Source organism: Ovis aries, chromosome 3 (genome assembly GCF_016772045.2).
Source record: "Ovis aries strain OAR_USU_Benz2616 breed Rambouillet chromosome 3, ARS-UI_Ramb_v3.0, whole genome shotgun sequence".
NCBI lineage: Eukaryota > Metazoa > Chordata > Mammalia > Artiodactyla > Bovidae > Ovis > Ovis aries.
In genome coordinates, this window is record NC_056056.1 from 132,860,295 (window position 1) to 132,884,759 (window position 24,465).

Below are 24,465 nucleotides of genomic sequence, written 5' to 3' on the forward strand. Positions count from 1 at the left end.
ATCCCAGGGACAGAGGAGCCTGGTGGGCTGCCGTCTATGGGGTCGCACAAAGTCGGACACGACTGAAGTGACTTAGCAGCAGCAGCAGCATACAACTTATGAGATCTTAGTTCCCTAATCAGGGATGGAACCCATGCCCCCTACAGTGAAAGCTCAGAGTCCTAACTACTGGACTGCCAGGGAATTACCCTGAGGGTCTTAAAGGGCAACATTTTTAGATCCAGGAAATGAAGGCTTGAGAAGAGTTCCTTTTCAGTAAGAGACTGGGGGGAAACTTGGGCAAAAGATGCTGGGAAAATTCATCTATGACCCCAACTCATGAGGCTATGGAAAGAGATAACATGTCTTAAAGCTGGGACCAAGTGGCTTCTTGTTCAAACCAAGAGAAGTCACTTAATTATAAGGAAATCTTGGAAGCTGTGTGGAGGAAATTCTGACTTCAGGGTTCTCGTTCCATCTCTAAGACTTGAGGTCAGTCACTGCTTTCTGAGCCATTTAAGTTTTCCAGAGTACCTACTAATACAGCTGTCTTTTGATGAGCAAGAAAAACATTTACACTGCTGCTTCTGTAATTGCAGCTCTCCTGCCGCAGCCCTTCATCCCCTGAAAATGTACACTTGCGCCAAGTTCGTCTCCACCCCCTCCTTGGTGAGTACCCACCTTTCCCAAGAAAGTTTTTAAGGAGAGGCGTTATGTCTTTTCCTTCTCAGACCTTATGCTTCACAGTTGGGCCCTTTGCTTTGCTAGCCTGACGAGAGATTGAGTGCTTCCTAGGCGTTCCTTGCCTTGTGTCCCATGAAGGCCAGTTGATTTTTCTCATGCAGTCATAACAGAAGAGCATAAATGAGCATCTAGGCTAAGATCAGGTTATTCCTATCCAGAAACACTGTGTCCTTGTAAACTGGAGCCCCACCAGAAATGGTAAACATGAAATAAATTGCCTAAGTCAGATTGAGTGTGCACTGTGTACAGGATCTTGTCCTGAGTGTCAGAGAGCTATAGCTAGGAGTTCCTCTGGAAGCTTAAATTTGGGTGGGAAGCTGAAATACACATAGGAAAAATATTTGATTCAAAAGCAACAAGATGGAAGAAATGGAAGAGTATTACATAATGGAGGCAATCGGTTCATTCACTTATAAGTGAAAAGGAGTGATGCTGTTAGTTGGTATTATTTATTGAGCACTTGCTATGCCTGGCATTGAGTCTACCGGTTTATGTACATAATCTTTACTCCTCTGAGTAATTACAACCCTGAGATATGTTATTCCCATTTGATAGATGAGAAAGCAGGCTTAAAAAGATGTACATGATTTGTCCTAAGATCACACAACTCAGATAGACCTAGGATTTGAATCTAGTTATATATGACTAAAACCCTGGCTGTTGACCACCGTGTTGTCTATTTTGGAGACGCTGGCTTGGAGTTAGAAAAGGCTTCCAGGAGGGGGTACGTTTTCAGCATTTGGTGTTCATGCCTATTTTCCAGAACAGTGTGTTCAGGGAAGGATGTTCCAGTCATTCACTTCATTCTAATGAGCTGGCCATTACCAGTATATGTGTAGATTTCTTATTGAGTGAAGTAAATGCTTTAAATGAATGATTCCAGATTCTTTTTTGAGGTTCCAATTTAAGTTCTAGTGAATAAATGGGGTATCTCAGTAATAAATTGCAGTAGTTCTAAAACTCTCTACAGCCTTTCTTGACCTTGTATTATTCCGGCTAGATCAGGAGAACCTCTACACTATTGAGCCGATCACTGTCTGCAGTGGTGGTAAGACGACCGGAGACACTGACAGATGAGGTACCTGATGAGTGGAACTGGACCTGTGGGGAGGGGTGAGGGTAGGGATGGGGAGGGGAAGGGAGGGTTACCTGATGAACCAGTAGGGGGAGTGCTGAGGACTCATGATACCATATACGATGTGATATATTCCCTATGTTCCAGCTCTTGCCACTGGCAGCACATGCCCCTGTGTGCTGCTTCTAACTCCCATTTTACTTGATCTAGTGCACTGACTTGAGTTGGGAGCATGTAGCCCAGGAAGTTGATCTCCTCAAGGCATCAGGAACAGGCTAGGGCTGTAGTCTTCCATTTCTAGACTGTACCCTGAGTCCTGAAGATATTTGACATCCACCTCTTTCATTTAAGCATTCTGCTTGGAAGTAGAGTTTTCTGGGGGAGTTAAAAGATTTTCTGTTTGGAGGAGAAACGATGGGATTTGATAGCATAAAGGGATTAAATGGTACAGAAGTTTTCCAAAGCAAAAAAAAAGGGGTTTCCTAAAAACTTTCTATCTGCTGCTTATTCACAGAGCCACAGCAGCTTGGCAGTAGTCCCCCGTCCCCTGACCACCTCACTGACTCCTAGCCGCAGTTTCCAAACCAGTGCCATTTCAAGGGACATTGACACAGCAGCCAAGTTCATTGGAGCTGGGGCTGCCACAGTAGGGGTGGCTGGCTCTGGAGCTGGAATTGGGACCGTGTTTGGGAGTCTCATCATTGGTTATGCCAGGTAAGATGGGCCCTCCACTGGCTCTCTGATGTGCTTCCACAGGTCTGGGCAGAAATATTTGGGGTTCTGGAGCTGCAGTATCCTATACAGTAGCCACTAACCACGTAGTGCTATTCAAATGTGAGTTTTAACTAAAAGTACACTGACTTAAGTTCTGTGTACTTTCATTGTAGTTCATTAGCCACATGTGACTCGTAGCTACCATTTTGCAAAGTTCTATTGGACAGCTTTGGTATAGAGTAGGAGTCAGCAAACTAAGGCAGGAGGTTTGTATTGGGCCAGCCTGGTTTTGTATAGCTGAACTAAGAAGGGTTTTATGTTTTTAAAGGGTCATGAAAGTAAAAAAGGTAACAGGTTGTATGTGACCCACAGAGCCTAAAATATTTGCTGTCTAGCCCTTTACAGAAAAAGTTTGCCATGTCCACTCCCCAGTCTAAAGCCTCAGTCAGCGTAGTAGCTTCGCTGCTGTTTTTCCCCATCCCCGGGAATTCCCTCATCACTCCTGGGAAAACTGCTTCTGCATCCAGCCCCAGTGCTCCCTGACACTTGAGACTATTTGGTCCCCAACAACTCTGGGCAACTCAGTGTTAGAACTAAATTAATCCTTAGGAGACCTACAAGTTGTCTCAATGTCTTTGGGGAAATAAGTTTATTTCTTAGGATTTGTGTGAAATAAGAAACTTCTATGTCCACAATTCTGTTAAAAGCTAGTGTTGCTTTACCTTATCCATCAAGTCTTCCGGAGGCGACAGGAAGGGAAATAGAAATTATATATTGATTTTCAGAATTAGGAGTCCTTTATCCCATTTTGACTCATATTGTCTAAATGCACCCCCCGCAAGGTGGTTTGTAGCCCAAAATCTTTTGACTATTTTGAAATGAGAAGTTATTTGTCCCCCTGATGTCCTTGTCCACTAGAATAGTGTTTTTCTAATTATGTTACGTAAAGCCCTAGGGTTCTGAGGGTACACCCCAGAGACTCTTAGAGAATGAAGAGGAGACCAGTCAAACAAGACTTCCAACTCTGCTGCTCCATTACACTTTAACTGTTTTGTATTATGGGGTTCTACTGCTTAAAGTTTGGAAACGCTGCTCTGATAGACCCTGCCACCCAGAGGCGTCTTCATCCTGGTTGAGCCCTGGATAGTTAAGTGTCCAGCCCCAGGGAAGATGTGATACAGTAGAGGAGGTAATGTTTGTACCTGGGCTGTGTTGCAGAATTTTGGATTGTCCCCTCCCCCTTTCATCTCTGTAGAGACCTTTCTGTGTCAGAGCAAGAAATGCGGCATGATGGTGTCACCCGGAGAGACTCGTGACCTGAAATGTTAGCTTGAGATGGATTCTCCCTGAGCCCTCCTTTAATGTTTGTCTTTTTCTTTATATGGACTAGAAATTCAGTCTTTTCTCTTCCCCTCCCAGGAACCCTTCTCTGAAGCAGCAGCTCTTCTCCTACGCCATTCTGGGCTTTGCCCTCTCGGAGGCCATGGGGCTCTTTTGCCTGATGGTGGCCTTTCTCATCCTCTTCGCCATGTGAAGGAGCCGTTTCCACCTCCCATAGTTCTTCTCCCGTGTCTCGTCTGCCCTGTATGTTTCTTTTTCTGTACCTCCCCAGGCAACCTGGGGAAGGTGGTTGGCTCAGGGCCTGACAGAAGGAAGACAAATAAATACTGTATTAATAAGATGTTTCTTGAGTCTCCTGTGTATATTTCTTTTCCACAATTGGCTGTGTGCCTTGGTGAAAGTATAAGGCCAGAGGTTAGTGATGGTTTTAAACTCAACATGGATCTGGGCTCACTTATTTTTCATTCTCTGTGTTGGAAAAGCTTTATTCAAATTAGTGCTCCTTTTTAATAATTTTCACTTGGGATGGCCTGTTACCATGGAGAATTGGGACAGACGCAACATAGAGTGCTGGTTTAAAATTTTGACTAAAGTGGCTGGCTGTTTCCACTGCCGCTGCCCTGGCTGATGCCCTTATTGCCACCCACTGGTCTATTGCAGTAACCTCTTAATTGGCCTTCTGCCTGCCATCTCTACCCTCTGGCATTTACTTCTGCCCACCACTGCCAGGTTAATCCGTAAATGCAGGACTGGTTCTGCCATTGACCAATTCAAAAATAGTCTGATTGAACTTTCTCAGCTTTATGTCTTGTTCCCATTACACTCTACCCAAAGTGGACTGTTTGTCATTTTTCAAACACTTTGCTGCTTTCTTGTCCTTACATATCTGCAGGCCTTGCACTTTGTCCATCTGTTTTCTTTGCCTGAATCTTTAGTCACTTTCCTCTTTTTTTTCAAACTCTGCTTATTATCCTGAAAGATTCACTTTAAATGCTACCTCTTCTTCCATGAAGCTTTCATCTGGTTTCCCTCTGCTTTCAGTCAAACAAGCATTAGTCCATATAAAGGACTATAAAGCACGCTGCGTCCTTTGTAATGCTGTGTATGATAAATGTGGGCTTGTGTACATGTTTGCACAAATGTCTGCCTTACCTTCCAAGTTAGATTGTTAGTTTCTTGAGGCAGGGACTCTGTCAGACTCGTATCCTTAGAAGTATCTTAGCATGACACATCTCAGCAGTATCTTAGTCAAATTTTCTATTTAATTGTCTAAACCAGCCACCTCACTTCACAAGTGAGGGAACAGACTTTGAGATATCAAGGGATTCTCCCAGGAACATTTATTAGCAGAGCTTGAGTGGGAGCAAGGCTCATGTGTTGTAGTCCAGGGTTAATACTATTGCACTGTTGGTCTAGTTCTCTTCCAGTGTTGCTGGTGACTGCTGTTTTCTCAAGCAAGCCAAAAGGCAGAATAAGCAATGATAAACCTTTTTCTTTACAAATGCCTCAAGAGGGACTTTTGGACAGGGGTTAGTATAAAGGTAAAGGACTTATTATTTTCTAATGGCTGAATTTTAGGGTCTTCCCTGGTGGTCCAGTTGTTAAGAATCCACCTACCAGTGCAGGGCACACGGGTTCCATCCCTGGTCCAGGAATCTGACATGCCTTGGAGCAACTAAGCCTGTGTGCCACAACCCCCGAGCCCACAGGCTGCGACTGCTGAAGCCCATGCTCTGCAACAAGAGAAGCCACTGCAATCAGAAGCCCCCGCTCACCACACTAGAGAAAGCCCACGGGCAGCAATGAAGATCCAGTGTAACCAAAAATAAATTTAAAAGTTTTTTTAAAGGGCTAAACTTTAGAACTGCCCTAATGGGCTCAATGGCTAAGAATTTGTCTGCTACCGCAGGGGACATGGGTTCCATCCCTGGTCTGAGGAAGATTCCACAGGTTGCAGCGCAACGGAGCCCACAAATAATGAGCCCATGTGCCTAGAGCCTGTGCTCCTCAACAAAAAGCGATAGCCATGAGAAGCCTGAGCACCGCAGCTAGAGAAAGCCCAAGCAGAGCAACGAAGATCCAGCACAGCTAAAGCTGAATTTTTTAAAATCTTTTTTGAAGAAAACTAAACTTTTTTGAAGTTTGATTAAACTTCAAGTAAAACTTATCTTACATATGCTTGAAATTGAGTATAAAAGTCCTTTCATGATAATGTCGATGATCATTACAGTTTTTCTTTTGGTTCAATCAGTAATTAAAGCCTAGAGCAGATGCTTGACCCCACAGTAAACTGATGCTTAGGAAGGAGGTCACCTCAAATTATTCACCCTGTCCTTTTGCTATTGTCATCAAGGATTGAATGGGATCGCATCCTCAATTTGCTTCTAGGTTGCCATACTATTCCAAAAAACTATACCCTACTGCACTTTGGGGCTTTAGGCGGACCTCACAAGAATAGCTCCTCCAGCCGTAAGTAGGTAAGGGTATGTACATATTTGGGGATGATGCATAGTGCTCTCTTTGTTTTGTTCACTTAAGTTTGAACCTCTGGTAAGGGCTTCTCTTGCCAGTTCTGTTACCAAATCATCAGATCAGAATCATCTGTTTTATTTTTCCCCTTGGCCCTTTCTTTGGGATTGAAACTGACTCAACACCTCAGGTGGTTGGAGAGAGCACATCTGGTGGCCCACGTGTTCTTGTTCTCTCTGAGGTGAATGATGAGATGGTGCTGCAAGACGCTTGGAAGCAAATTTCTTCAGAAGGAGTCGAGGCAACCAGGATCCTCTTAGTTTCAGGTCCCAAGAGGTATCTATTGGCAACCCAAGTTGCCAACGATTTGGGGTGGAGGAGTGCTTTGTTTTAGTAGAGACAGGGTCCAAGAGCAACTTTTCTGAAGATCTTTCCAGTTTTGATAACATGCAATGAAAGCTTTCTGTTTGTCCTTGTAATTTCAAAAAGATTGCATGATTTGAAATTAGATGTTATTGTAATCTTTCTTCCACCCTGGGCCACTGTGATGGTAGGTCAGATCACAATAAATAACTCTAGGACCTCAGTTTCTCCCCATCTATCAAATCTGGATAATAATTCTCATCCAAAGAATTAAGTGCATGTACACATAGGTGACCTTGGGTATTTGGAAAGGATGGTGACTTGAAAGATCAATGTATATTGATTATAATTTTCTCATTCTCCATGAAACTCAGAGCCTGTTACAGGTATTTTATACAGTTTCTCCCCCTCGTGGTTGGCAAGTCTGGCCATAAAGCATCTGGAGGAAAAAAAACCCCAGAGATGCTGAAGGCAGCAAGTCTTGGTTTCCCTCTTTTTCTTAAATTTTTATTGGAGTCTAGTTGATTCATGTTATGTTAGTTTCAGGTGTACAGTAAAGTGAATCAGTTATACACATACATATATCCACATTTTTATATTCTTTTCCCATATAGTTGGTCCCCTCTTCTTACATTTCAGTTTCCCCAATCATCAGTTGTGTTTCTTCAGTACTAGGCAAAAGTGTCATCCTAATTAGAAAATGATGTTCTTTGAAAACCATCTGCATGCTAAATATTAATAATGAGAAACCCTGTTCCAGCTTGCCTTCCAGGATGGATTTATTAGTTTGAGATCTTCTTAGGTCACCAGGATGAAAAAGGAGCTCAGAAACAACCCTGGTGTTTAGCCGAAGTTGGTACACAGGAACATAGAGGCTGCTCTGTGTCTTAACCTTCACTGAAGAGAAATGAGGTGAAGGGATGAATATCCACCTTGAATCCTGAAGTAGAATATGTAAGAGGAGCACTGGGGTATTATCCCAGTCCTCCGAGTTTTGAGCAATGAAATTCTCTCTTAGTTGAGCCATATCTAAAAAGATGCACTTTCCAACATGTATTCTTAGGACAAGTTCTTGGAGGGCTCGGAGTTGACACCATTTGATAAGGAAAAACTAAAGCATGGCAAGAGTTTTTTAGTGCACAAGCATTCCTTAAAATGTCTATTATTGACCATTTACCTCAAGACACTGTGACCAAAGTAGCCACTCTAGAGGTGGCAGAAGATATAACAGGTAGGACACCATGGATGAGGTCAGGACTCTCTTTGCAAATGCTTGGCTTCTCCTATTAGTATGTTACTCAGAGAGAGTTTATTCCCACTTCCTTCTCCCCCGCATCGCCAAAGAATTTCCTTTCATCTTTTGAATAAGTGCTGTGGCAGGCAGAATTTCTTAAATGACCTCCTAAGAATACTCTAATCCCCAGAACCTGTGAATTTGATTAGCTATTGCACCTGTGGTAATGTTTGTTGTTTTTTTTTAACTTGGCTTGTAGAGCAGATACTTTATTGAAAAATTTATTGGTTATTACTATCAGATAAGAGGCAAGATAAAACCTACTTCTCATTTGCAAAAAGAGTATAAAGTCAACTTAAAATGGCTGTGACAAGTGTGTATGTTATGTGCCTTATTCCAACTCTTGCCATGAAAGATTTTTTCCTTTGGACCATTTTTTATGGTTATAAACTGAAAAACAAAACAGGAAACAGTACTGATAAGGACAGGAGAGAAAAATAGGTTTAGAAATAAAAATAGAGGTACTCCAAATAATGGCTTCAGTTCTGTCTCAATAAGGCTGTTTAAAGACAGCTCTAGCAGCAGTCAGCAGTTCAGGTCAATCGTACCTTCTGGAGTGGTGGTGGTTCAGTCCCCACTGTCCTGGAGTTCTAAGGCAGCAGACTGCAACCTTGAACCTCAGTGCAGTTGAGGAGTGCAAGCATACTATATTCTGTTGTTTTAAAATAATGTGGCAACTCCCAACTGAATAACAACCAACATCTGAGAGCATGTCTGAGATGCCACTCATACTCTGTTGTAAAGGGCAGTTTGGAAGCACAGTATCTGAAAGTTGGATAGAAGTCATTCCTCTCCTCACTTCACAGTAGGCCCCACACTCCATGGATGGAGGGGGCATGAGCCTGACCAGAGGCTAAGAGTCAAGGAAGCAACAAAGCAGGAACCCAGAGAAGCGCCTGTATCCCAGTCCTCAGTTCCAGTCCAGTGCACAGTGACGACCCACCAGGCAGCCAGAGACTCTGGAAGCAGAGAGGTAGGCTTGTTTTTTATTGAATGAGTGATCTATGCAGTTGCCAAAGCCACTGTGTACAGAGAAGAGGCGGGGAACTTTATTTCTTGGTCTCTTCCTTCTTGGACAGAGTCTTAATGATTTCCTCCTTGGCCTGAAGCTGCTCTTCACCACGCTTGCGGGTTTCCTTGGTCTTAGACGTGCAGGCCTCAGCCTGTTCCGCCAAAGGCTTCTTGCAAGTCTTGTCTGCCCTCAGCTTGTGGATATGTTCCATGAGAATCTGCTTGTTTTTGAACACATTACCCTTCACCTTCAGGTACAGGCTGTGATACATGTGGCAGTCAATCTTCTTAGATTCACGGTATTGTCTGAGCAGTCAGCGCAGAATTCTTATCCTCTTCATCCAGGTTACCTTCTTGGGCATTCAAGCATTGGCAGTACCCTTTCGCTTACCTATGCCCATATGCCTGCCTTTCCAGCAAGCCAAAGTGTTTTTCTGGCATCAAGCCCATGAATGGACAGTCATAGGCTTCCAGATGATCAGCCCATCTTTGATCAGCTTCTGGATCTGCTGAGTTGGCGGGAGTCGGCATTGGCAATTTTGTTATCCTCACTGGGGTCCAACCACTTCTTTTTGCCACAGCAGAGGACACTGGAGGCAAGCCTCTTCTGAAGCCTGAGCATAGTCAGGAGGCTGCGGCCACAGAGGTGAAAGGAAAGCTATGGCAATGTTATATATGAAACAGCTGACTCAGATAGGGAGATTACCTGCATGGGCCTGAACTAATCAGCGGCCCTTAAAAACGAAGAGCTTTCTCAGACTAGTGGCAGAAAGAGAAATCAGATTTGAAGAAAGGGTTTGATACACTGTTATTGGCTTTGAAGTTGGAGGGGACCGTATGCAAGTGGCTTCTTACATCTGAAATTGACCCCTTAACCAACAGCCAGCAAGGAAATGGGACCTCAGTCCAACAACTGCAAGGAACTGAATTCTGCCAACAGCCTGAATAAGCCTGGGAAGTGGATTCTTCCTTACAACCTCTAGATAAGAGCCCAACGCAGTCAACACCTTCCTCGACTTGACTTGGGATTTGTGAGACACTAAACAGGAAACGTGTGCTTCCCAGGTGGCGCAGTGATAAAGAACCCGCCTGCCAATGCAGGAGACACAGGAGACGCAGATTCGATCCCTGCGTTGGGAAGATCCCCTGGAGGAGGAAAAGGCAACTTGCTCCAGTGTTGTTGCTTGGAAAATTCCATGGACAGAGGAGCCTGGTGGACTACAGTCTGTGAGGCTGCAAAGAGTCGGACACGACTGAGCACACACAAACAGGAAATGTAATCAAACCTGCCTGGATTTTATGATCTACAGAAAGTAAGATAATAAATGGAATTTGTTTTAAACCACTGAGTTTATATAGTTTGTCATGTAGCAATAGAAAGGGAACACGAGTGCAATTTTCCAGTCTGCAAAAGGAGTGAAGTTTCATCTGAATCTTGTGATGAAAGGAATTCTTAGGCTGACTTATCTGACTCTCTGCCTCCTAACTTCATTGACTTTAACCTAGCTCAAGAAGGCAAAACAAGGAAAACATCTTTTAATTTTATTTACTTACTTATTTGCCTATTTATTTATTTTTTGGCAAGACCACATGGCATGCAGGATCTTAGTTCCCTGACCAGGGACCAAATCTGTGCCCCCTTCAGTGGAAGCATGAAGTCTAATCACTGGACCACCAAGGAACTCCAGGAAAGACATATAAGCAAAAATTGTATGCCTATGGCTATTTTTACTATAGCTATTTCATTTGTGTGAGGTAGGTATTTTTTTTCTGGTTTTAACAAGTGAGAAAACTAAGACTCAGATTCAAGAATCATGCCTTTGTTCTAGAGGTCACCTGGGTGGAAACTGATAGAACAGAAACCCATGACCAGAGCTCCTTGCATTATGCCACACCACAAGGTGTGGGGGCCAGGATATCATTGAAGGAGAGGGGAAAACGAATCTGGACAGTTGTTTAGATTTCTCAGTGAAGGAGATTGATCTGTTTTTCTTCTAATTATCATCTCTGTAGTTACCTTGCAGATAGTTAGCATTTGCTTACCCTTGTGTTCATTTTATCCACTGCTGGTAATTTCCTGGCCTTCTGAGTAGGCTCAGTTTAGCTGGTTGGCTCAGCTCTTGCCCCAAGATACATATTTTTTTAACTATTGTGGATTAGAACCTTCCAGGAACTGCGTTGCTGCTTTTAGAGAAACCAACTCTGTAGATCTTGCTGGGGAGGGTAGTTGAGGGGTGGTGTTTATATGTATGTTGTGGGATGATATCTATGCCTAACAGATTTCCATGCCCATTGCACCCCTAAGGCTTTTCGATCCACTTCTTCCAATATGTAGAGCAAGGACTTTTAAGTTTCCAAAACATAGCTGCAAAGGGTAACAAACACCTAGCCCATAACTCCCTTAACAACAGGAGGATAGTCAGTGGGGATTTAGCTCAGGTAAAATCTGTACAATGCAAAAACTCATAAAATTTTCAAAAACAGTTTAGCCTATAGAGTTGACCAGATTGAAAGTCTCACAATTCTGGGTTCAAGTCACTTTTGGTTAATTCTTCTCGTGCTTCAATTCCTTCCCTTTTGTGAAATGAGAGGCACATTTTCTTGAGATGTGCCTCCTAGAGATGACATAGAAATAAATGAAATTAGATTTTAAAATTCTTGCTGGAGGAAATTTCCCTGGTGGTCCAGTGGGTACAACTCTGCATCCCCAATGCAGGGGACCTGGGTTTCCCTGATGAGAGAACTAGATCTCACTTGCCAAGACTAGGAGTTTACATTGCTGTAACTAAAGATTGAAGATCCTTCGTACCACACCTAAGACCCAGGACAGCCAAATTAAAAAAAAAAAAAATTCTTGCTGGAGACCTAGATCTTGTAAATTGTCTTTATCTCTTCTGTTTCTTAGTTACCAATTTACCAGGAGTAATTTAACACTAGGACTCTCTGCCAGGGCTAAAATTAGACTCCACCACTTGGGCTTCCTTTTCTCCTTCTTGCTTTTGTTTTGGGAGCTGGAGGGAAGCGTATGTGCTGCTGGAGTTAGTAAACTAAAGACCACAGAAAACTTTTCCTGCTAAAAAACACTGTTTTCATCCTACCCACCTTAATATCCTTTTAAAGAAAGAACCCAAGTCTACCCTGGATTTTGTCTATTTGATTCACTCCTAGATATGGACCTGGGAAAGCCTAGGAATCCCTGGGGACTGAGAAAGAGAAGATAAACAGAACTGGAATGGCGACAAGTTAGGCTCTTGATTGCTCCAGCCAGCCTCCCTTTCCCAGCCAGACAGGCTTTCTGCCACCAAAACTGTAAGGTTCTCTGTCATGTCACAAAAGGGTCTGGAGTTACTCCTGTGGGCTGACATCTTTTCTGAGGGTGGAAGGCTTCAGGTATCGGACACCTTTCTTGTCCAGGGGTCTAGGGAAAAGGATCAGGCAAGGAGGGAGTCAACCTTTTCCAACTGTAACCTAGAGAGAAACGGAACAAATTCTTCACCAGGGAAGACTGTGTAAACAGTGCCTTTGGCTGGAGCCATAGAGTTGGGGAAGCAAAGAAAGGGATCTTTGTTCTCCCCTACCCCAGCCAGAGCACAATCGTAGAGCTGGGATTGTTTGCTTTGGCAAGAGACTCCCTGCTTGAAAGGACTAGGCATTCCAGAGACTGGTGAGGCCTCTGTTAGGTTTCCCTTATGGAGCTGAGAAGAGGACAACCCCCAGCCTAAATCTTTTGCCTAAGGAAGTAAGCTGGGAAACCTGGAGGCTTAAGGCATCTGGCCCATTCTTCTCCAGCTTTGTTCACTTCTTTCCTTCCCAACGTTACACAGCATAGGATGTTAGATAACCTCAACCTTCCTGCCTTTGAGGGTGTTTTTGGTTCTTGTACTAGTGTTCTGTTCCCAAAAAAGCTACATTTTCACAGAATGCAAGACAATCCCAGGGCTCCTGTCTAAGGAGTCCAACAGGAAATAGGGATTCTAAGATCATTTTCTCCAACCTGTTCCTTTTAGGTTGTATTGCACATGACCCTTATAGTTGTAGTCAGTCTTTCCCAAAATGTCCAGAAATGTCCCATTTTCCTTGGATAGCATTGTTGTTGTTCAGTCACTCAGTCATGTCCAACTCTGCAACCCCAAGAACTGTAGCCCACCAGACTCCTCTGTCCATGGGTTTTCCCAGGTGACGATACTAGAGTGGGTTGCCATTTCTTTCTCCAGGGGATCTTCCCCTGCTGCTGCTGCTGCTGCTGCTAAGTTGCTTCAGTCGTGTCCAACTCTGTACAGCCCCATAGACGGCAGCCCACCAGGCTCCCCTATCCCTGGGATTCTCCAGGCAAGAACACTGGAGTGGGTTGCCATTTCCTTCTCCAATGCATGAAAGTGAAAAGTCAAAGTGAAGTCGCTTAGTCGTGTCCGACTCTTCACGACCCCATGGACTGCAGCCCACCAGGCTCTTCCATCCATGGGATTTTCCAGGCAAGAGTACTGGAGTGGGGTGCCATTGCCTTCTCCAGGGGATCTTCCCCATCCAGGGATAAAACTTGTGTCTCTGTATCTCCTGCACTGCAGGTGGACTCTTTACCACTGAGCCACCAGGGATGCCCAATGGGTAGCATTGAAAGAAAGCTTAGCTGCTCGATCATGTCCAGCTCTTTGTGACCCTGTGGACTGTAGCCTGCCAGACACCTCAGTCCATGGGGATTCTCTAGGCAAGAGTACTAGAATGGGTTTTTATGCCCTTCTCCAGGGGATCTTTCCAGCCCAGTGATTGAACCCAGGTCTTCTGCACTGCAGGCAGATTCTTTACCATCTGAGCCACCAGGGAAGCCCAAGAATACTAGAGTGGGTAGCCTATTCCTTCTCCAGGGGATCTTCCCAGGAATCAAACCAAGGTCTCCTGCATTGCCGGCGGATAGCATTAGTGTCTCACAGATGTAAAATAGTATTTATGCAGTGCCAGGTGTTCTACAAACCCCATATCATTTAATCTCTGTGACCATTTTATCAGGTAGATACAGTTGCCCCCATTTTACAGATTAGGATACTGGGGATTAGCAAAATAAAATAATTTGCCTAAGTCACACAGATGGTGTATTAGTTTACTAGGGCTGCCGTAACAAAGTACCACAAACTGAGTGGCTTGACAGAAATATATTCTCTCACAGGTCTGAAGGCTAAAAGTCTAAAATTGGGGTGTTGGCAGAGTTGGTTCCTTCCGAGGACTATGAGGCAGAGTCTGTTCCATGCCTCTCCCCCATCTTCTAGTGGTTTGCTGGTAATTTTTGGCGTTCCTTGACCTGTAGATCTATGCTTCCATATTTAGATGGCATGTCTGTGACCAAATTTCCCCTTTTTTTCAAGGATACCAGTCGTATTGAATTAGGAGCCTGCGTTACTCCAGTATGAACTTATCTTAACTAATTACATCTACAATGACTTTATTGACCAAAAAGGTCACCTCTGAGGTACTGGGGATTAAGACTTTGACATATGAATTTGGAGGGGGACACAGTTCAAGCTGTAGCAGATGGTAACTTGCTATGCCAAGATTTGAACTTGGGTCCCTCTGATTCCAAAGTCATTTGTGTTCTTTCTGCTGTTCTCTGCTGCCTCCTAAAAATCAGAAAGTTACTCATAATGTCCTCGGCTTTTCATTATCTCTCATCTTCAATCCAAACTCTATATGGCTGCTGCTGGTAATCTCTCTAACGTGTAGATTTGATCAATCATTCTCTTACTTAAAAATCTTTTAGTGACTCCCAGTGACTAACTGGATAAAGACCAGACATTTTATGGTGATAAAGAGGGCCTTTTTTTCATGCCTGTCTTTTCAGCCTACTTTCTCATCACTCTCTCTTCCTATCCAATCACCATAAACTCCAACCATACTGACCTATTTGCAGTTTCTCAAATACGTTATGCTTATATACTCCTTTAGTTCTTGATTTCATTCATCACCTCTCCCAATATATCCCTTTTTGCAGTTATCATCATTTCAACTATTCAGACAAAAAAACAACAACTGTAGGCTCATTTTATTTTTAAAACTTTTTTGGCTGCACTGCACTGCATGTGGGATTTTAGTTCCTCATCCAGGCATCAAACCCGTGCCCCCTGCACTGAGAGTGTGAAGTCTTAACCACTGGACTGCCAGGGAGGTTAGGGTCATCTTTGATGCCTCTGCTTCCTTCGCTCTATACACCCATCTCCACTGTCACCACCCTAGGCTCAGCCACCATCATCTCTTACCTGTGCTACCAAAATGACCTCCTAACAGTCTCCCTGCCTTCATTCTTGACCACTTCATAATGAAATGATTACTGAAAGTGAAATTGGTATTGGTATTGTGATTTGTATTCTTTGTGATTTGTAATCACAGTCCTGAAATTGTGATTCATAGTCTTCTGAATAAAAACACCAGTGGCTTACCATTAGACTTAGAATCAAATCTGAAGTTGTCACAATGCCTATTATGTTTTTACAAGATCTTGTCTCTATCTACCTCTCCAACTTTACCTCAGATTACTCCTCTCATCTCAATAATCTATTTACAATTGTGTAACAAATTACCCCAGATTTACTGGCTTAAAACAACAAATATTTATTATCTCAGTTTCTGTGGATCAGGAATTCAGAACTGGCTTAGCCAGTTGCTTTTGGCTCAGGATTTCTCATGAGGTTGCAGACAAGAAATTGGCCAGGGCTGCAGCCCCTTTTGACTCAAGGACTGGGGTTTAAGCATCTAACTCCAAGATGTCTCACCTAAATGGTTGTTGGCAAAAGAAGTCACACACTGTCACTCTGCCATCATTTGTTTCTTAGCAGTGTGTCATTAAGTCAGTGCAGACTATACTAAAGGAAAGTAGAATTAGGCTCTACCTTTTGAAATGAGGCATGTCAAAGAATTTGTAGATAATCAATTCTCAGCCTTCTGACTAAGATCAGGTGTAGAATTTGTGGACACATTTTAAAACTGCACTTATTCCTGCTGCTGCTACTGCTGCTGCTAAGTCACTTCAGTCGTGTCCGACTCTGTGTGACCCCATAGACGGCAGCCCACCAGGCTCCCCCGTCCCTGGGATTCTCCAGGCAAGAACACTGGAGTGGGTTGTCATTTCCTTCTCCAATGCATGAAAGTGAAAAGTGAAAGGGAAGTCGCTCAGTCGTGTCCAACTCTTCGCGACCCCATGGACTGCAGCCCACCAGGCTCCTCCATCCATGGGATTTTCCAGGCAAGAGTACTGGAGTGGGGTGCCATCACCTTCTCCAGCATTTATTCCTATAGGTGATTATTTTTTAATTCAGACCTAGTAAGGAATTTACATACAACAAAGTTCACCATTTTTAAATGTGCTGAGTTTTGGTGATGTGTATAGCAATAGAATTATTGCAGTTGAGATATGTGCAGTTCTATGACCTCAGCATCTTCTTTTATGCCCCTCTCTAGTCATCCCCCTCTATCACCACCACCACAGCCTCAAGCAACCACTGAGTTGATTCTTGTCCCTATGGTTTTGTCTTTTCCAGAATGCCACTAAATGATATTATGCAGTATGTAGGGTTTTGTGTCTGTCTGCTTTCCCTTCACGAAATGCTTTTGAGATTCATCCATGTTGTTGCATGTATTATTCCTTTTTGTTGCTGAGTAGTATTTCATTATAGAGATGTACTATAATTTATATATATATTCACCAGTTGATAGCCATTTAGGTAATTTCCAGTTTTGAGCTATTGTAATAAAGCTGCCACAGGCATTCATGTATAAGTCTTATGTAGGCATATATATTTATTCTTCTTGGGTAAATAACCAGAAGTGGGATTTCTGGGTTATATGGTAAGTGTATGTGGAACATAAGAAACTGTCAAACTATTTTTCAATGGGAGTACGTCGTTTTACACTCCTGTCAGCAGTGTATGAGAGTTCCAGAGGCTCCTCACCCTCCCCGGCATTTTGTATTATCTGTTTTTAATTTTAGCCATTCTAATGGGTATATGGTAATATGACACAGTGGTTTAAGTTGCATTTCCATAAAGTCTAATGATGTTCAGCATCTTTTTAAATATTTGTTGGGTGAAATGCCTATTCAAACCTTTTGCCCATTTAAAAAATTAGATTGTTTTCTTCTGAGTTGTGAGAGTTCTTTTTGTATTCTGGATAGCAGTCTCTATCAGGTATATGTTTTTCATATATTTTCTCCCCATCCATGGCTGTGCTTTTCATATTTTAAACAGCATCGTTTGGAAGACAGAAGTTTATAATTTTGATGAAGTCCAAATTTATCAACTTTTTCATGTTTTATGGTATTTGTGCCCTAGATAAGAAATCTCTGCTTAACCCAAAATTACAAAGACTTTCAGTTATATTCTCTCATAGAAGTTTTATAGTTTTGGGTTTCATAACTGGGTCCATCATCCATTTCAAGCTGACTTTTTTATGTGGTGCAAGGCATAAGTTGTAAATCCTGCATCATGTGGGGTCTTTCGCTGTGGCTCTGGTTGTGTTGCCCAGGCTTCTCTAGCTGTGGTGCACAGGCTTAGTTACTCCACAGTATGTGGGATCTTAGTTCCCAAACCAAGGCTTGAACCTGAGTACCCTGCATTGCAAGGTGGATTCTTAACCCCTGGACCACCAGGAAGTCCCTATAGTAAATCTCTATATCAGGTTGTGTGAGTCCTCTAACTTTGTTTTCTTTTTCAAAAGTGTTTTGGCTATTCCAGGTCTTGCTACCAGCAACTCTTGCATTTGAGTGCCCCTCGCTCCCCCCATCTTTTCATGTCTGACTCCTTCTTGTCATTCAGTCCTCACCTTAAATGTTTTCTCCTTGGAAAGACCTTCTCTTACCATTTTCAGTTTAGAATGGACACACACTCATACACCGAGTAACACTCTGTCATTACCCTACTTGGTGCCCCCACCACTTGAGTGTAAGCTTCACGAAAGCCTAGCTCTTCCTCTACTCATTTATCACTGTATCTTTGGAATTTAGAACAGTACCTGCCATAATACAGATCCTTGATAAATATTTATTCAGTGAAGGAATTAAGTCCTTTGACTATCTAATCCTCCACCCTTAAATCTCGTATTTATCCACTAAAATATCTCAGTCAAAAGCCCAAGTTTGTGAACTCACTCTAGAGTTTGTTGTCCCTCTTTGTGTCTGTATATACATTTATTATGGTACTTACTATTCATACTATCATTATATATGTACTTGTCAGTCTTGGCCACAAGACTGTGAGCACCTATGATATAGTAGCCACTCAATAAATATTTTTCTAATGGATGAATGAATGAAAGAAATATCCTACATTATGGGTTATCTTACAGTTTATCTTTCTACAAAGTGCATGCTAAATCTCTTGGGGCAACTTAAAAACTAAAAAATACACATACACAAAATTGAAAATAAAAATACCATAAAGGACCGCTCTTAATATTAGATGTAAGTAATAAAAACTAACATTTACCAAGTACTTACTATGTGCCAAACAGGAGCAGACCCAGTTGAGTCTGGGCCTGAAGTTTATACAATTTGGGGATTCTCTTTAAGAAAAAGAAATATAAAATTAATTGCAGGGCCATGGAGGTAGCCTGTGCAAGTGAGATTCCCTGAAACTTAAATGTCTTTAGTTTTCAAGGCAAATCTACCTCTAGTGCCAGACATTGTTTTAAGGGCATTGCTTAATCTGCTTAAACAACCCTATGATACAGAATTTCCATTTTAGAAATGAAGATGTTGAGACCTAAAGAGGCTGAGCAGTTTTTGCAAGCTCCCACTACTGGTAAATATGAGAAGGCAGATTGGAACCCAGTGTGGGTTCAGAGCCCATGCTCTTTGGCACTGCTGCCTTCCTGAATCAGTGTGAAATATTTATCATCCATTATTGGTCCAGATCTGACATCTCCCATCTAAGATAATTCTCACATCTTACAACTGACTCAGTGTAACAAAAGCTGCAGAGCATGGCTTATCCATAAGTGTCTGAGGCATATTCTTCAGCTAGAATAGAAGTCTGTACTTCGGAGCTTAGTCAAATATGAAAGAGTACTACTGAGTGGCAGCTCTCTTGGATCCAATTATTCTATTTTTTTTGTCTCCTAAATTTGCATATCTGGTTATCTGAAACATAGTTCTTTAGGCTACCGCTGCTGCTGCTAAGTTGCTTCAGTCATGTCTGACTCTGTGCAACCCCATAGACGGCAGCCCATCAGGCTCCCCTGTCCCTGGGATTCTCCAAGCAAGAACACTGGAGTGGGTTGCCATTTCCTTCTCCAATGTATAAAAGTGAAAAGTGAAAGTGAAGTCGCTCAGTCTTGTCCGACTCTTAGCAACCCCATGGACTGCAGCCTACCAGGCTCCTCTGTCCATGGGATTTTCCAGGCAAGAGTACTGGAGTGGGTTGCCATTGCCTTCTCCAAGTTCTTTAGGCTATAACTATGTAAATCATTAAAAATATCATGGACACAGATTAACCATACCCAGTTTAATAAAACCTCATTTTCTTTCGGCTGCAAGTAAAAGAGCATCCATCAATATTCCTGTGAATGACAATCAGCAATCCAAATGATTGGAGGCTTTTTTCCCCTTAGTTGAAAAATAATTATGAGCCTGCCTATCTTACTTTCCTTCCTTTCTTCTTCCTTCCCTCCTGAATAATTCAGCCTAAAAGCCATTAGGTGGGGAATGTAGGAGTCCAGCTAGAATGAGTAGCAGCAGTGGCTCATTGCAATATGTTAGAGCCTGAAGAGGGTAAAGAGGGTTCTGATTCCATGTTTGGAAACCATGGTGGGAGCCTGGCATGGAGCATTGGAGCTTAAGCAGGCATCTGTGGTCAACGAGAGGGAGAGGCAGCAACAGCAACAGAAAATTGGTTATATATAAGTGGGATTGGTCAAATAAATATGTTGAGGACAAAGGGAGCCAGGTTTCTTCTGCCAGATAAAAGTCTCAACTGTGGAAAAAAAGAAAATCAGAATGAACCCTGTAACATTAGGTTTGAATTAGAGGTATCTGGGTAAAATATATACACAAAAAATATATACACAAAAAATATGGCTCTAGTGGTAAAGAACCCTCCTGCCAATGCAGGAGACATGAGACACCAGTTAGATCCCTGGGTCAGGAAGATCCCCTGGAGGTGAGGCAAGACAACCCACTCCAGTATTCTTGCCTGGAGAATCCCATGGACAGAGGAGCCTAGCGGGCTGCAGTCCATCGGGTTGCAAGAGTCAGACACAACTGAAGCAATTTAGCACGTACATACATACACACATTTTCCCCCAACTCAGTTCACTGAGAGGACCTGGGAATAGTGATACCCCAAAGCACTGATCTATGGCTTCTAAATACTAATTCTCCACTGAAAAGAACCATTGCTCCATGGGAAAATGGTTGTTTCAGGGTCTGGGGAGGGAACTACAAGATGAACCTGAAATATATGGTTGTGCCAAGACAAAGTATGGAATGCTCAAATAATGATGGGGACATGTCACTTATAAAATCAGTCACAGATGTGATGAACAGCATAGGGAGTAGTCAATAATACTGTAATAACTTTGTATGGTAACAGATGGCAACTAGCCTTATCATGGTGATCATTTTGCAATGTACAAAAATATAAGATCACTATGCTGCACACCTCTAATATAATATTGTGAGTCAATTATATTTCCAAAAAATGATGGAGACATCATTTCAAAAGGACATAAAAGAGAGCTTTAAAGCAACTATTCCAAATTTTAAAAAGTTTAAAAAAAAGAGCTTGAAGGGGTTCCCACTGGCTGAATCTGTGATAATTTGAACATCAAACTAAATAATAACAGTAAAAGATTATAATCCACTGAATAAAACAGGAATCTGTGAGTCATTCTGATAGTAATAATTAATAAATAGAAGGGAAGAAGAAAAAGCTTTTCTCAGTAAAATGACAACTAATTAATGCAGAAGCAATGATGGACTTACAAAACGCTATTTAGAAGCCATCAGTAATAATTAAGCCACAAAACACGGATGAATACTAAAACAAATGAAAATTTGATGAGGGGTAGGATATTTCCATACTCTCAAAGTACTTTCCCACACAATACTCATTAATTACAAAAGGGAAAAGAATAATTTTACAGTGGAGAAATCTGGAAGACCTCACCAAAAAGGATGAAAGTTACTAACATTACCATTAATGGGACAAATCAAAATAATACACAGGCTCGAGAATGCAGTTAGAACATCACTTCTGTTGTAATTCCTGACAACAATGCATAATCTGAATAGAATCATGAGGAAATATCAGACATACTCGATTGAAGAACATTCTACAAAAAACTATCCTATAATCTTCCAAAGTGTCAAGATCATGAAAATCAAGAAAAGACCAAGACAAATTCCATATTGAAAGAGAATAAATGCCACACATGACCCTTTTGCACTGTGCTACCTCAGTAGCACAAAAAAAAAGGAATCCTTTTGCACTGAGGAATATTTTTTGGACAACTGGCAAAACTTGAGCAGGATCTGCGGGTTATATGGTAGTAGTATATCAAATATCAATTTCCAGATTCTGATGGCTCTATTGTGGTTGTGTAGGAGAATTCCCTACTTGATAGGAATCAGACACTAAAGTATTCAGAGCTGATGAGACATCACGTCTCAAAGGGAGAGAAAAGTTATTTGTACTATTCTTGTGTTTTTCCTTTAATTTTGACATTTAATTTAGAACATCACTTTTGAAGATTATAGTGTAGTTTTTTGTAGAATGTTCCACAATCACATATGTCTGATATTTCCTCATGGTTCTATTCAGACTATGCATTTTTGTCAGGAATTAGAATGTAAGTGATGTTCTAAATGTCCTTTGAATTTGACATTTAATTTCAAATGTGAATCATTTGAAACATATAGAAATGTACCAAGAATTATAGAAATGTCTGCTCTCAGCAGGCTTCCCTGGTGGCCTAGCTGGTAAAAGAATCCACCTGCAATGTGGGAGACCTGGGTTTGATCCCTGGGTTGGGAAGATCCCCTGGAGAAGGGAAAGGCTACCCACTCCAATATTCTGGCCTGGAGAATCCCATGGACTGTATAGTCCTTGGGGTTGCAAAGAGTCAGACATGGCTGAGCGACTTTCACTTTTCACTGTTCTCACCACTTGTATTCAGTATCATATTCAAGATTCTAGTCGGTGCATAAAGAAAAAGAAATAACAACCATACATTTTAGAAAAAAGTAAAACTGTCATTTTGCATAGGTAACATGATTACTTTTCCAGAAAATTCTATGGACTCTACTAAAAAACCACTAGACTTAAGAATTTAGTGAGGTTCACAGGATACAAGATCAACATGCAAAAAATCAACTATTCTTACATTGGATTGGCCAAAAGTTCACTCGTTTTTTTCCATAAGACCTTTTCAGCCAACCAATACATTAGCAAAAATAATCAGATGTTGCCACCCAGCACTATAACTGAGTCTCACTGTTCTATCAAACCAACTGCTTTTAGATGGTAGAGAACATGGTAAGACCAGTGAATTCCATGAGCATGGACCCACTGCTGGACTTAATCTGCTGTGAAATGAGTTCCTTGATCAGAAGCAATACTATATGGAATCCCACAACAGTGGATTAAACATTCTGTAAATCCATGGATGGTCATTTGGGCAGAAGCATTGTATGCAAGGAAGGAAAAATTCATATCCAAGGTATCCATTCCAGTAAAAACAAAATGCTGCGCCTTCCATTGTCCAGTGTATTCAACCTGCCACCAGGAATCTGGCTGATCACCCTGAGGTATGGTGCCATAAGGGTGCTCAGCAATGGCCGTAGTCAGGCTGGCTTTGGTGAATGGAAGTCCATGTTGTTGAACCCGTGCATAACCTCCATCCCTGCCGCCATGGCCACTCTGTTCAGGAACCCATTGAGTAATTACTGGAGCACCCTGGGAAGGAAGCTGACCGATAGCCACAGAATTATTAAAATCCTTCTCTGCTGAGGTCATCCTTTGGTGACCTTTCACAAGGTACACAGCTTTCCAACTTTTTTTCTCCCTATTCAAAGAAGTCTGAATACATAACTGTGTTTTTCTTTCTTTTTTTTTGGGGGGGGGGGTTAATTTTTTGATTGGGCCACATGGCTTGTAGGATCTTTAGTTCCCTGACCAGAGATTGAATCCAGGTCCACGGCAGTGAAAGCACTGAGTCCTAACCACTGGACTTCCAGGGATTTCCCTGTGTATATACTTCTTCCCTAAATTTCCTTGTCCCCAATTTTCCACTCATGTTCTTTCCAAGTCCCTGACCTCCTGGCCAAACTATTAACTACAGCCCATAAATCGGTATATAATCACATGCCTGGCCATTTCTTCTTTCAAGCATAGTGAGCAACCAGGTGTACTGCTTTGAGTTCTGCCCACTGGGAGGATTTCCCTTCTCCAATGTCCTTCAAAAATATTCCTGAAAGGGGCTGTAATACTGCAGCTGTCTACTGCAGCCTAATGCCTGAATATCACATAGAACTATCTGTAAACCAGGCCTGCATCTCTTCCCTTGTCAAGTCATCACAGGGTACTCTGGATGAGGCCATAGTTTCAGGCTGGGAGAAAGATGACAGTGCAGCAGGAGTGGGGATCATGGGCATTTGGGCCACTTCATATAACTTACTGTGCCCTCAAGGCCTGGTCAAGTCCAATCTCATATTTGCTACTTCCATCTGACAATAGAGTACTGCTGTGCACACACAACTTTCTTACTTAGTGGGCCAGATAACACCCAGTTCATGATGCTGGGCAGCTGAGGTTACATGTAACTTGGTTGCTCAGTGATAAGGATTCAGTCTCTGGAAAGGTCCAATAGCAGACCAAAAACTTTCTCAAAAGGAGAGGATTTATCGGCAGAGATGGCAGGGCTTTGCTCCAAAATTCTAAGGTGCTATGATGCAATTCACCAAGAGGAGCCTGCCAAAAACCCCAAAGAGCATATACACAACTGACACCAAGCACTGTTGGGTCTGCTAGATCATGTGGCCAAGTGCGAGAGCAGCTTGCCCGAGACCTGTTGCAGAGCCTTCTTGTGTTCTGGGCCCCTCCCTCCAAACTAGCAGCTTTTGAGTCACTTTGGAACACATCCAAAGGAGAAATATGTTGCCTCCAAAATTCAAAGAGGCCCACACTAAGCATCGTTCCTCTTTATTGGTTGCAGGAGGGGCCAGATGCAACAACTTACCCTTCATCTTGGAAGGGATATCTTCATATGCGCCGCACCACTGGATCCCTAGAAATTTCACTGAGACTCCCGAATTGTCAGATTTATTTCCCACCCTCTGCCATGCACATGTCTCAGCAATAAATCTAGAATAGTTGCTACCTCTTGCTCACTACATCTGTAAACATTCTGTCAATGATGAGATGAACCAGTGTGATATCTTGTGGAAACAAATGACCTTCAAGATCCCCATGAACTAAATTAAGACATAGGACTGGAGAGT

General features: G+C 42.4%; 1 protein-coding gene and 1 pseudogene across 5 annotated transcripts in view; one reads left to right on the plus strand and one right to left on the minus strand.

Annotated features, from left to right (window-relative positions):
* ATP5MC2 (ATP synthase membrane subunit c locus 2) overlaps positions 1-10,332 on the plus strand; it is a 14,345-nt gene extending 4,013 nt beyond the window's left edge. For 2 of the 5 annotated variants that reach the window (XM_060411617.1, XM_060411614.1), the window contains exons 2-5: positions 579-648; positions 1,724-1,801; positions 2,313-2,512; positions 10,056-10,332. In XM_060411617.1, coding sequence (XP_060267600.1) covers positions 610-648; positions 1,724-1,801; positions 2,313-2,512; positions 10,056-10,221 — 483 coding nt within the window. In that variant the 5' untranslated portion in view covers positions 579-609 and the 3' untranslated portion in view covers positions 10,222-10,332. Of the gene's footprint in view, positions 1-578; positions 649-1,723; positions 1,802-2,312; positions 2,513-3,931; positions 4,199-9,872; positions 9,955-10,055 lie in introns of those variants that run through there. The other 3 variants (XM_012159908.5, XM_060411615.1, NM_001009468.1) reach the window with 3 other exon arrangements.
* On the minus strand, positions 4,258-9,616 carry LOC132659430 (large ribosomal subunit protein eL19-like; annotated as a pseudogene).
* Positions 10,333-24,465: the final 14,133 nt, after the last annotated feature.